The sequence below is a fragment of the Rousettus aegyptiacus genome, unplaced genomic scaffold, assembly GCF_014176215.1.
Source record: "Rousettus aegyptiacus isolate mRouAeg1 unplaced genomic scaffold, mRouAeg1.p scaffold_m13_p_3, whole genome shotgun sequence".
Taxonomy (NCBI): domain Eukaryota; kingdom Metazoa; phylum Chordata; class Mammalia; order Chiroptera; family Pteropodidae; genus Rousettus; species Rousettus aegyptiacus.
The window spans coordinates 57,066,337-57,078,660 of NW_023416306.1; the positions used below are offsets into that span (position 1 = coordinate 57,066,337).

Here is a 12,324-nt window from a genome sequence, read left to right on the forward strand (position 1 = left end):
GGAATGTGTGTACATTTCCCTGACACACCATTAGAATGCTGCATAATGCTTAGAGGTTAGGGTTGTTATTACACAATATTTTGTTTTATTTTCTTAAAACTACTCACTACAAATAAAAAGATCTATTGAAAAGCCATCAAATTTAAGCCAGGCTATATATTTTCCAGAAAAATGTTTAAATTGCAAAGCACTTGCATACCTATGAGATATGTGCGACACATGTTTTGAATGTATTTTTTTTTGTTGTTTTTTTGCAGTACGATATTTGAGAAGATCTTTCTACACTGAGACCGTGGTTGCTTAAACTCTACACAAACACCTGGAAGAAAAGTAAGAGGTGTCGTTAATCACTTGGGATTTCTTCCTGCTAGAAGCCACACAGCTGTATGCTTGACATCAGGTAGATAACTAGATGTAGGAGCCCTTGAAAGAAATTTGGAAAGCTCTGAGGTGTAGATGTCATGTCGATAAGGGTTGGTTCAAAACTTCACATTTTAATGACCTCTCCCTTCGGGATACACTTTATGCAAAACCCGTATAACAATCATTGTGAGTCATTTAGCAAGAGGTGAGAACTCCTCTACTGCCTTGGTCAAGGTTTCCCAACTGTGACACTGTTGACATTTGGGACCAGATAATTCTTTGTTGTGAGGGGCTGTCCTGTGCATTGTGAAACACTCAGCAGCATCCCTGGCTTCCTCCCACTACACGCAGTTGCACCACTGCTCTCAGTCACAACCCAGGGGAGAGAAGGAGCAATTAGAGGGATCGTTTTACAAACTATATAAATATCTAACCAACTGTACTGTATGCTTGAAACCAAAAAAATAATAAAATTTTAAAGACATATTTAAAAAAAATTAGAAAGCTGCTTCCAGACATTTCTGAATGTCCCTTTGGGGAAAAGTCATCCCAGTTGAGAACCACTTTGCTAAGTGATTTTGAGGCACTCATCACATTAGAAAATTTGATTTAACGTGGAAACTGAATTTTGGTTCCCCAAAAGCACTACTGTAAATGAAAGACATAGGAGAAAGGAGTGGAAATTAAACTGGATTAGAAGTCCTGAGGCTTCTGGTCCTTCTGCCACTTAGTAACTCAAGTCAGGCATGAGAAAAGCTGTTTAAACACCCAATTTAAAATCGCAGTCCATTCCCAGAGTCCAGCATCTGTGATGCCCCTTTATCCTGACCAACTTTTTCATTTTCCAAAGTATGTATTATGCATGACATACTACTTGATTTAGTTAAGAAACTATGTTCTAAGTGAACAGGTGTCTTTGGTTCACTGATGTAGTCCCAAGTCCCTCATAGAGTGACCAGGACCTAGTAAGGGCTCATTTTGTTAAATGGATCTTGTCTAGCCCACCATTCCCAAGCTAAGTTGACCACCAAAACTTTTTTTCTCCTCAGCCCTAATAATATCCTATTTCACACAATTTGAAAAACTGCTTAGCTAGGTGACCCTCACCTGTTCTTTCTAACCCTGACTAACTCTGGGTTCTTTAGCTATTATTGGACTTTATTAGAGTAGAGAGAAAGATGGCATTGATAAAAGAGTATTCTATCATACATTACGATTTCTTAACACACATATGTTATTAACTAAAAAGTGGGCATGGTTCTCAACTTTTGGCAATGTCTAGAGACAGCTTGGGTTGTTACACTAGGAGGAGGGTGATACTGGCATTTAGTGGGTAGAGGCCTGGGATGCCACTAAACATCCTGCAATACACATAACACTCAACCTCCACCCCATGACAGAGAATTATCCGGCCCAAAATGTTAATAGTGTTGATGTAGAGTCAAAAATATAGAATCTGATATTTTATCCTGTGGATACTTGATTCATTTATATCAATGAATTTAAAGAAACACTTGGATTAAAACTCCAGTTTGGGATCTGGGACATCAACCTAGGTTAACGAGACTGTGTGGAAAAGGTAGTTGGTCCCTGGATGCCTCAGTTTCCTCACTTCTCAAAGAATAATAATGATGGGTCTGTACTTCAAAGGGGTTAAATGAACCTTAATGAATGCTCATTAAGTATTTTGAGCTTCTCAGTGAAAGATTTTATAGAAGCTAAAATTGTGATTAAATTATTCTTATGACTAGATTTTCATTTATAATCAAGTAGCACATGACTTAAGAAAATTGAGATGTTAAAAAAAAATTCTTCCAAGTAGTCAATCTAAGACTTATCAATTCAGAGAGGATGTTATTAAGCTCCATAATCTAATGCTATGAACACCTGTGTTTTCATTTTTGTCTTTCTCTCATGATAATGGGGAAACAGTGTTTAGCCAGGAGGCAGCAGAGTGAGTACCTAAACAAGTGCTTTGGAGTCAGACACATCCTGCAACCACTTATTAGTATGTGATTATGGCCAGCTACTCACTCTCTCTGGGCCTCAGTTTTCATTATCTTTACAAAGAGGAGAATTACGCTCATGTCAAATGATGAAAATTAAAATTCATTAATTTGTATAAAGCACCTGTACACAGTGGATGCTTAATAAGTGCGATTTCCCCTCCCTTCCTTTGTGTTTTCCTAGATCGAGTCTGGAAACAAATACTTTCACTTCTGCCTTGCAGGTAATAAGAAAGCTTTACCTAACCAATAGTTTCAACCTCTTCCCCTATAAGGTGTTTCATAAAAGCTGCCAAACTATTGCAAAGTCTGCCTATTAGAAATTCCTCTTCTTTTTCATTTATTTTGTCCCTTCTCCTTGAAGACCAAGAATAAATAATAGAACAGCCACAGGGAGGAGAAGATTCAGAGTGCTTGAAATCATGCAGCACCTGGACAAGTAGTCTTTGAGTTATGAAGACTTCAGTGTGAGTCAGCTTTTCTTCCGAAGTTCACTTTTTATCAGTGGACCCAAGAAAGAGGTCAGTGTAGAAGACATATTAGGAAACTGCCGTGGCCAGAAGTTGGCTATTTTCTGTGGTTGGTCTGCAAAGGTGTTTTCGATGAATGTCATGAGTCCTGTGTAGTTTGCATTGAGTTCTGCAGATGATCCTGAGATTCGAGCTGGACTTGAGAACAGGCATGAGCTTGAGTGAGTCATGCCAAGGCATGAGCTGCTAAGATGAATAGGATAAGCGTGCACTCTGAGGTCAGGGGAGCACGGTTCACTCTTGGCTCTGCACTCATCCATTTATGGGACTTCAAGGCAATCACTTAAATGTTTTAAGCCTGATTTTCTTACCCTCAGAGGACTGTGCTTTGCAAATTAAATTAGGCAACATATGTGAAAGCACCTAGCACAGTACCTGAACTTTAGGCACTTAGCCAAGTCTAAACATTTATGCAAATTCCATGGGTTTCTATGTTATAAAATAATTTCTATTCACAATAAAATGTCTCCCAAATGTATTCTATGAAAAACTTGTTCCATGAGCTATTGTGGGAGGTGGGGGAGAGAAGGAAGGGAGAAGTGGTTCTATGGTCAAATCAAGTTGAGATATGCTGCATTCGATATGCCTCTCTCAGAGATCTGCAGTCTGCACAAGCATCTCCATAATTCTGGGATGTGATACAGTTTAACAGCACACAAGCTAGCTAGCTAGTAATAACTTGATTAGCGTAGCCTAAATCAGATTCCCTAACACCTTTTTTAATGGAACATCTATTGACTCTTCAAAAGTGGTATTCCACAAAAACACCACAAGAGCAAAAATTTACTAGCAGCCAAGATTCTGGGACATTCCCACTGGACATAGGTCTTTCTCATTTCTTAAAAGAGCCCCCTTTCTGCTCCAGATTTCACTCACCAGTCCCTTTAGCTTTATTACAGAAGGCTTCATCTCTTCAAATATACAGAATGTTAAACTATTAATCCTGTCTAAGCCAAAGAACACAAAGTTGCACAGCATTTAGCTTACTGACTTGTAAGCATGATTGTCTACTCTACAAATCATCCCAGAATCACTTTCTAATTAGAGATGAGCTTTAGCAAGCCACCCAATGTCTCTGAAATACTTCTTCCTATAGTCAACCTTTGCACCCACATAAATGAACAACAGTATTAAACACTAGCACAAGCTACATTTGTTAAGGACTTCAAATATACAAGATACTTTTATATGTTTTACCTAATTTGCTTCTCTAAACAAATTTTGGTATTGCCCCATTTGACAGATGAGATATCTAAGGCTTAAACAATCACCTAGGTCAATGGCATTGCCAAAGGTCAAACTCTGTTCTTTGGCTCTAAATCCAATGGTTTATTGTTTATTATCTATACTGTAATTTCCAGTGTGTTAGATGTGGCATGTATGCTAATATTAACATCTATAATTTACGTTAAAAACCAAGTAAAACTTAAAGTTCTTGAAGATTAAGTATTTGTCCTTTCTTGCTGCCATGGGGGCTGATGACAAGTCTACAGCTCCATTCCCTCTAGCCAGTCAGCATGCTTGGGTAAGGGCGGGCAAGAAGTTCTGTAGTGCATGAAAAAAACTGGGCACTCTGGAGCCACCTTTCTTGGGCCTGAAGCCTAGCTCCTTCGTGAATGAGCTGCATAAGCTTGGAAAAATCATTTCCTATCCCCATTTTTCAGTTTCCTCACCTGTAAATTCTATATTATGATGGTACATAACTCATAGGTGGCTATGGTGATTCAATGAAATAGAGCAGAAAACAATTATATTGCAAATGCCTGTGATCTATATTATTTGTGTAACTAGGTTCTTGCTGGCTGTCTTGGGGGGAAAAACCTATTTATAACATTGTATCTTAATGGAAAAATGTGCTTCTTGTTCCAAAAAACATCTAATAAATGAGGCTGGAGACAATTATACCAATTAAAAATTACGGACATAAATGCTGAGTAATTTCTATCTTCCCCTACCTACTTTAAAGAAAACAACTTACTATCTCAGACAAATCCAAATTATTTTTGGATTAATACCTAACAGGTGTACTCTACATCATTTCATTCCATTGGTTCCAATCATATCAATCTGAATTAGAAACATCTTCAGCGTAGCTGCATAAAATTGATATCTAACACAAGCAGAAGCCTATTTAAAATAGCCTCAATTAAGGATATAAATTCTTCTGTGAATCTCTTACGAATCTGAGGATTATTTAAAACTGTAAAGCATCTTCAAAAGCAATATCCTTGGTAACTGCAAGAAATAATAAGGGCATGTAAGTGAAACAATATCTATCCAGCACCATTGCTGAAAAAAACCCCTCTCTATCAGCTATGCTGTGTTTACATGTGGAGGATCAGCTATTAGCATTAGATCAGTAGCGAGCCTGATCACTATCCATATGTTTTTTAGTTGAAATATTAAAAAACAAGGGAAGTCATTTATGAATGTTTTGGAGCAGAACTTTTTTCTTTTTACATATTCTTGAGAATTCGAAGATGTTTGTCTGAAATTGCAAACGGTTCATATATTTTATGTAATATATGTATAATCTGGAGGAATAATTTCTCTTAAGCAAGAGCTGTTTAATGGGTGGTGGTCATCTGTTTTAATTTTATAATCTCACGATTATATTTACTTGTCAGAAGTAAGGTTTTCCTTGTTTATGTCTATATACTAGCTTGTAGTACTGTGCACCTGGCATATAGTAGCAAGTCAATAAAAATCTGCCGAGTTAATAAATCTGGGCCAGGTACTACACTTTATCAGGGCAATGGAGGTGAAACCCTGGGAAACAGGGGCGGGGTGGGGGGAGGTTGTTTGTTAGTTTTGAGGATGACAGTTTTTCTAACAATGACTACAGAGACCTCTGCTGGTGAAGTTTGGAACTACAATCCAAGATCAAAAATAAGCAAGAACGAAGAGAGCAGAGGAAGATTTCTGTTTTCTTTTTTTTCCTTTGTCCATATTCAGTCACAAATACCCCATAAAGGTGCTGTACGCACTTATGATGTGTAGTCTGACTAGGATATGGTGAACACTAACACTAGGATGAACAACATTTCTTTGAGGTGGCTTGGAAGGGTACCAGGTTTAAAAAGAAAGGAAAAACGCAGCACAAGAACTGGACTATGAATAACCTTTCTACACTTACTGGATAGCTGATAAATTATTCAAGGTCTACATTCAAGAAAAGTCTAGAATAGGAACCCAGTGATTGAGATTACAACAGTCTGTTAATCTTGTTAATTTTGAGGATTTGTTATTCTTGTCCGAGGGTTGTATATACTTCTGTCACTAAATACCTCCAAATCCATTTTCTTCTTTACATCATCTTTATCTTATCTATGATAGGTTTGTTAATTTCTAAAGGCAGTCTCAAGTAATCATTTGTTTATTTATTTTTTCTTTCTTTCTTATTTTTTGGAAGGAAAGAGCTGTTTTGCTAACTGCTCCTGACTACCTCATTCTTCCCACTCTAGATATTTTATGAGACTATGGTTACTAACACAGTCCTAGAGTGACCCCTTGCTGCATGATTTGTACACAAGCCTACAAGCTCAGTCCTAGGTGCCAGTGAACTGTCAAGACAGAAACCTCTCTGTGTGTCAAGGTATATGCATTTACATGCAAAAATTGAGTGACCTAGCACTATACAACTTAACTTTTTAATGTTCTCATACTCTGTAAAGCTACTGGCTTTCCCACTATCAAGCAGTAATAGAAAGACAAATCCCTCTCCGAAATAAATTCCACGAAATTGTGAAATTGTCAATTTATCCTCTTAGATTCTGTTTGAAAAAGAACACTTCACTTTCCTAATCAGATACATTCTGGACATTATATGCAGAATTATGGAATAAGCAAAATAATTTACATTTGAGGAGTGGCTGAATTCCCTGTGGGGTCCATGATTTGAAATTCCATGATATCTGAATTAAATTCCAAAGATGAGTTTATGATGTAAATAATGGTCTTGCTGTTTAAGTCCTTTTGGTTAAATTTCTCATGGATAAATTCACCTATAAAAAAGAAATAAATGAATTTAATGAGAAATTAAACAAAAAATTAAATGAGTTGATAAAATTGTATGGCTATTTTATTTTAAACTCAGCTTAAAAAATAGTCAAAGTATATTTTTAAGGAAATTAACATTATTACAACTATCTTAAAACTCTATGTAATAAACTTAAATTAGTCTTTAAATTTTAATTTGTCTCTGAAATATTGTGCCTTAAAGAAAATGTAATATTACAGGGAGAGTAGAAAGACACAATAATAAACTCTATAATTCTGTGGCATCATTTTTAATGATACATTTTGAACATTGTCTTCATAAAGAAGAAATAATAATATATAATCCAGAGAAATCGTTCTACCAAAAAACTCAGAATTTTTTTAAATGGCCAACATAATTTAGAATTTATGATAGAAAAAAATTAGTCACAAATATGAATTTGGTCCTGACATTAAATATTCCTCTGAATATATTACAATCTGGCTGAAAAAAAAAAAGTTGTAAACAACAGACCTCATACAATAAAATGACATACCAGTATTTGGTTCTCCCACTCAAGATGAATTTAGGAAAGCACAGCTTCAAACTCTCTTTAACACCGGTATTGATTTATAAACTGCATGTATCAGTAAGCCCTGGGGAATGTTTACCAAATGGGCTTGCACTTAATTAAATTACTCTCTAGCATTGCCAGCCACTGGGTATTTTAAAATGAGCAATTACAAGGATTAAGGAAGGCAGTACCTGTTGTTGTGTTCTCCAGATGTCCATGTTGGGGATCTCGTAAAATCTTAAAGATGATCTGATCATCATTGGTGTCAGGGTCCGATGCCTTCAACACACGGGAAGTGATGTAAATTCCATAACAGCCGTTTTTTAGAAGCACTACATGAGAAGGGGAATGCACATGTACGATGTGGGGTGCTGTTTTGTCCAACTGGTCCACCTGAGTTGTCAATAATTACATACAATGTTATACATCCCTCTGGGGACTTATTGATTACCAATGACAAACTCTCCTGAATTTCAGATTTCTTATCTTCTCATTTGTTAATTTCTGCTAAAGATTGTCTTGTTCACAATATCCTCAGCAAATATCATAGTGCCGGGAACAGAGGTGAACTTTCTATTATAAATCTTAACACAGCTTTATTTATTTGTCTGTCTCCTCCATTAGGAAATAAGCTCCCTGAGGGTAGACACCATGTCTGTTTCCCCCCATCTATTCCCTCCAATCGGCACAGTGCCTGACCTATAACAGGAGCTCAGAGAATACCTGCTGAATGAATACATTAAAATTGACCCAAGAATTGTATCACAAACAATGTTAGATCCACAGAAGAATATCCCCATTTTCCCAGCAGTTGGTGATGTACAGAAACAAAGTTATAAGGGTTTACAAATGCAATGAACATTTTTTGGCATGTCTCTGTTTAAATGGCAAAAATGTTCAATAAAAATAGAAATACCTTAGTAAGAAAAAAGTGAGAAGTTACTATAGGCATTTGTGAATTTGTTTCATTGAGAATGAGAACCAGGGAACTGAACAGGTGGACTCAATTTGTGAAGATAGTGGATGGACAATTACTCATGAGTGGAAGAGGTGTATAATTTCAAACACTACAAATGGCTTCATTCAGGTACATTATGGACCTAAGTCCATCTCGCAAATAACTTTTAGTTAGGGATGGAGGAGTTTCGATGGATCAACACAATTCGCCAATAATTCTAGAAAACATGTGTAAGAACACTACCTTCATTCTTCAATTCTTAACTTCATTTATCCAAAAAGTACTACTAATCTTAGTTCACTCAGGAGAAGTAAGGAATAAGTGTCAATGATGAGTCTGTAAATTTTTCTTGTATGTGATGATATAATGAACTACTATTCAGCTGATAAAAAGAAAGAGGTGGGATGAAGTGATAGTGAATAATTTCCATGATGTAGTGTTAACTGAGAAAAAACAAAACAGCAAGTTGCAGAATAAGAGATGACTGTAATATCATTTTTGTTCGAAACTAATACAAATATGTTTCCACACAGGTAAAATTATGGGAGCATATGTACAAACACGTACATTTGTCTTGGGGTTGGGAAAAGTTACCATTTCTCCATATGGAATTTTGTAACAATCAAATATTTTTTCTTCTCGAGTTGGCAAATTCCTTTCTAATTAACAAAAATAATCAAAAGAAGTTGAAGATGACACGAATAAATGGAAGGCTATACCGTTCTCATGGATTGGAAGAATTAATATCATTAAAAAGTCTACACTACCCAAAGCAATCTGCAGATTCAGTGTAATCCCTATCAAGATAACAATGACATTTTTCACAAAATAGAATAATCCTAAAATTTATATGGAATCACAAAAGACTCCATCCAAATAGCAACAGCAATCTCGAGAAAGAACAACATACTACAAAGCTATAGTAATCAAAATAGTATAACGCTGGCACAGAAAGCAGATGCATATATCAATGGAACAAAATAGAAGGCCCAGAAATAAACTCATGATTATATGGTCAAATAAACTACAACCAAAGAAGCAATACTATATAATCAGGAAAAGACAGTCTCTTCAATAAATAGTATTAAGAAAATTGGATGGCTACATGAAAAAAGAAAGAAAGGAAAGGAAAGGAAAGGAAAGGAAAGGAAAGGAAAGGAAAGGAAAGGAAAGGAAAGGAAAGGAAAGGAAAGGAAAGGAAAGGAAAGGAAAGGAAAGGAAAGGAAAGGAAAGGAAAGGAAAGGAAAGGAAAGGAAAATAAAAAAGAAACTGGACCAGTTACTTACACTATATAAAAGATAAACTCAAAAGGGATAAAAGACTTAAATGTGAGACTTGAAACCATAAAACTAGAAGAAAACAAAGGCAATAAAATCTTTGACAATAGTCTAGGCAATTTTTTTTAGATATGTCTCCTCAGGCACGGGTGTCAAAAGTAAAAACAAACAAATAGGACTACAGCAAACTAAAAAGCTTTTGCACAGTGAAGGAAACCATCAACAAAATAAAAAGGCAACCTACTTAACGGAGTAAGATATTCACAAATAATATATCTGATAAGGGATTAATATCCAAATTATATAAAGTATTTACACAACTCAACATCTAAAAGAACAATCTGATTAAAAAATGGCCAGAAGACCTAGATAGACATCTCTCCAAAGAAGACATAGACATGGCCAACAGACTCATGAAGCGATGCTCCACATCAGTAGTCATCAGGCAAAGGCAAATCAAAAACACGACGAGCTATGTAGCCCCTCACACCTGTCAGAATAGCTATTACGAAAAAGACGACAAATAAGCGTTGACGAAGTTGTTGAGAAAATGCACTATTGGCGAGAATGTAAATTGGTGCAGTCACTGTGGAAAATAGTATGGAGATTCCTCAAAAATCAAAAGTAGAACTACCGTATAACCCAGTAATTCCGCTTTTGGGTATTTAACCAAAGAAAATGAAAACACGGATTTGAAAAGGTATGTGTACCCTCACGTTCATTACTGTAACCACGATATGGAAGCAACCTGGTTTTCCACTGATAGAAGAATTAATAAAAAAGATGTGGTATATATGAAATATTACTCAACTATAAAAAAAATCTTGTCATTTGTGACAACATGGATGGACTTAGAGGTTGTTATGATAAAAGTAATTCGGAAAGAGAAAGACACATACCATATGATCTCACTCACATGTGAAATAAAAAAAAAATGCAAATAGACAAACAAAAGAGAAACAGACTCATAGATACAGAGAACAGACTGATGGTTGCTAAAGGAGAGGGCAGTGGGTGATGGGCAAAAAAGGTGAAGGGAATTGAAAGGAACAAATCTCCAGTTATAAAATAGTCACAAGGATGTAATACACAGCATAGGCAATATGGTCAATAATATCCTAATAACTTTGTACGGTGACAAATGGTCACTAGACTTATTATGGTGATCACTTCATAAAGTATATAAATGTCAAATCGCTATGTTGTCAAACCTGAAACTAACATAATATTGTATGTCAACTATACTTCAAAGAAAAAATAATCATAAATCATGTTGGTTAATGTTTGGAGAAACAAACATTTTTATATTTTGCTGATGGGAGTGCAAATTTGCAAAAATGCTCTAAAGAGAAATTTGTCACATATATATCCTGAAATGTGCATACACTTTGATCCAAAACTTTCCCTTTTCTTGGTATATCCTGCAGAAATAATTCGATGTGTACACAAAAATGTGTATATATGGATGTTCGCTAAAATATAATTTATAACAGCAATTAACAAAAGTTCCATAAAACATAAAAGTCCAACAGGGGATTTATAAGCCATCTCTACCTAAGACTGAATGTTATGCAGCCTTTAAAAATTATGTTTTCAAGGCAGATTTAATGACATGAGGAAATTCTCATAATATAATGAAGAATGGAAACAGGCAATATGCATAATAGTACATATATTATTATCTCTTTATTGCACAGAATAAAAAAATGGAAGGAAGCCACCAATGATAGTTGTCTTTGACTGATATGATTGTGCAGGATATTTTTTTCTTGTCTTTATCTGTAGTTTATGAATTCTTTACAATAACAATTATTTTATGTTGAAAAAGCAACATTTTCGAAAATTATAGTCATTCTCCTCTCTCAAAAAGTGTAAACGGCAACCTCAGAGCTGTGAAGTCAGGTGGGGCATGGGAAGTCATATAGTTTTCATGGCCTTTGGAGGGGAGAAGCTCCTTTTTCCTACAGATATTGTGGCCAAGAGGAGAGATGAGTCATATCAGGGGAGGAAAAATAGAAATACTTCAAGCCATGTAAGAAATTCTCAAAGTTGATAAACAAAAATGTTACAAAAGGAATAAATACTTTTGATAATGTTTTTTTTTAATATTATTATATGGTCCCTGTTTACTTTTGGTCATACTTGTGCTAAAACGTATCCTAGTCTTATTAAAATTCTAGATTCTTCAAAAGCAGGTCTTATGTCTCAATATATCAGAAGCATTTATAAATATTGGAGTATAAGACTTTTTTTAAAAAAAGAAGGCTATGTTCATAAAAGGTCATATAGCAAGATATAGTAACACATATACTGGAATTTAAAAATATAAAACAAGGCATATAATTACTGTTTTAAGAATTCATGTATTGGTAGGTTCTGTACAAGAACAGAAAAAGTTCTTGACCTGGAATAATCAGAGATGGTTGTATGAAGAAAGAGGAATCCCTGAAGATTGTCTGGGGATTAGGAAAGATGAAGGAAAAGGGAGGGTTTTCGTGGGGGAGAGATGTACCCATAGCCGTGTAAGAAATGACCCCAAAGCATAATGACTTGATACCATGATGATTTATTTTTTCAAAAAAAGGAGAAGAAGGCTATATCCTTAAGATAACTTGTGTTGGATTTACTAAAAATCTG

The 12,324-nt window shown here is 35.4% G+C and overlaps 1 protein-coding gene across 8 annotated transcripts in view; it reads right to left on the minus strand.

Annotated features, from left to right (window-relative positions):
• Positions 1–12,324, minus strand: part of FREM1 (FRAS1 related extracellular matrix 1) — a 136,439-nt gene that overhangs the window by 23,520 nt on the left and 100,595 nt on the right. For 5 of the 8 annotated variants that reach the window (XM_036239391.1, XM_036239392.1, XM_036239393.1 and 2 more), the window contains 2 exons: positions 7,644–7,845; positions 6,759–6,903 (listed from right to left, as the gene is read on the minus strand). In XM_036239391.1, coding sequence (XP_036095284.1) covers positions 6,759–6,903; positions 7,644–7,845 — 347 coding nt within the window. Of the gene's footprint in view, positions 1–199; positions 5,135–6,758; positions 6,904–7,643; positions 7,846–12,324 lie in introns of all 8 variants that reach the window. The other 3 variants (XR_004956341.1, XR_004956340.1, XR_004956339.1) reach the window with 3 other exon arrangements.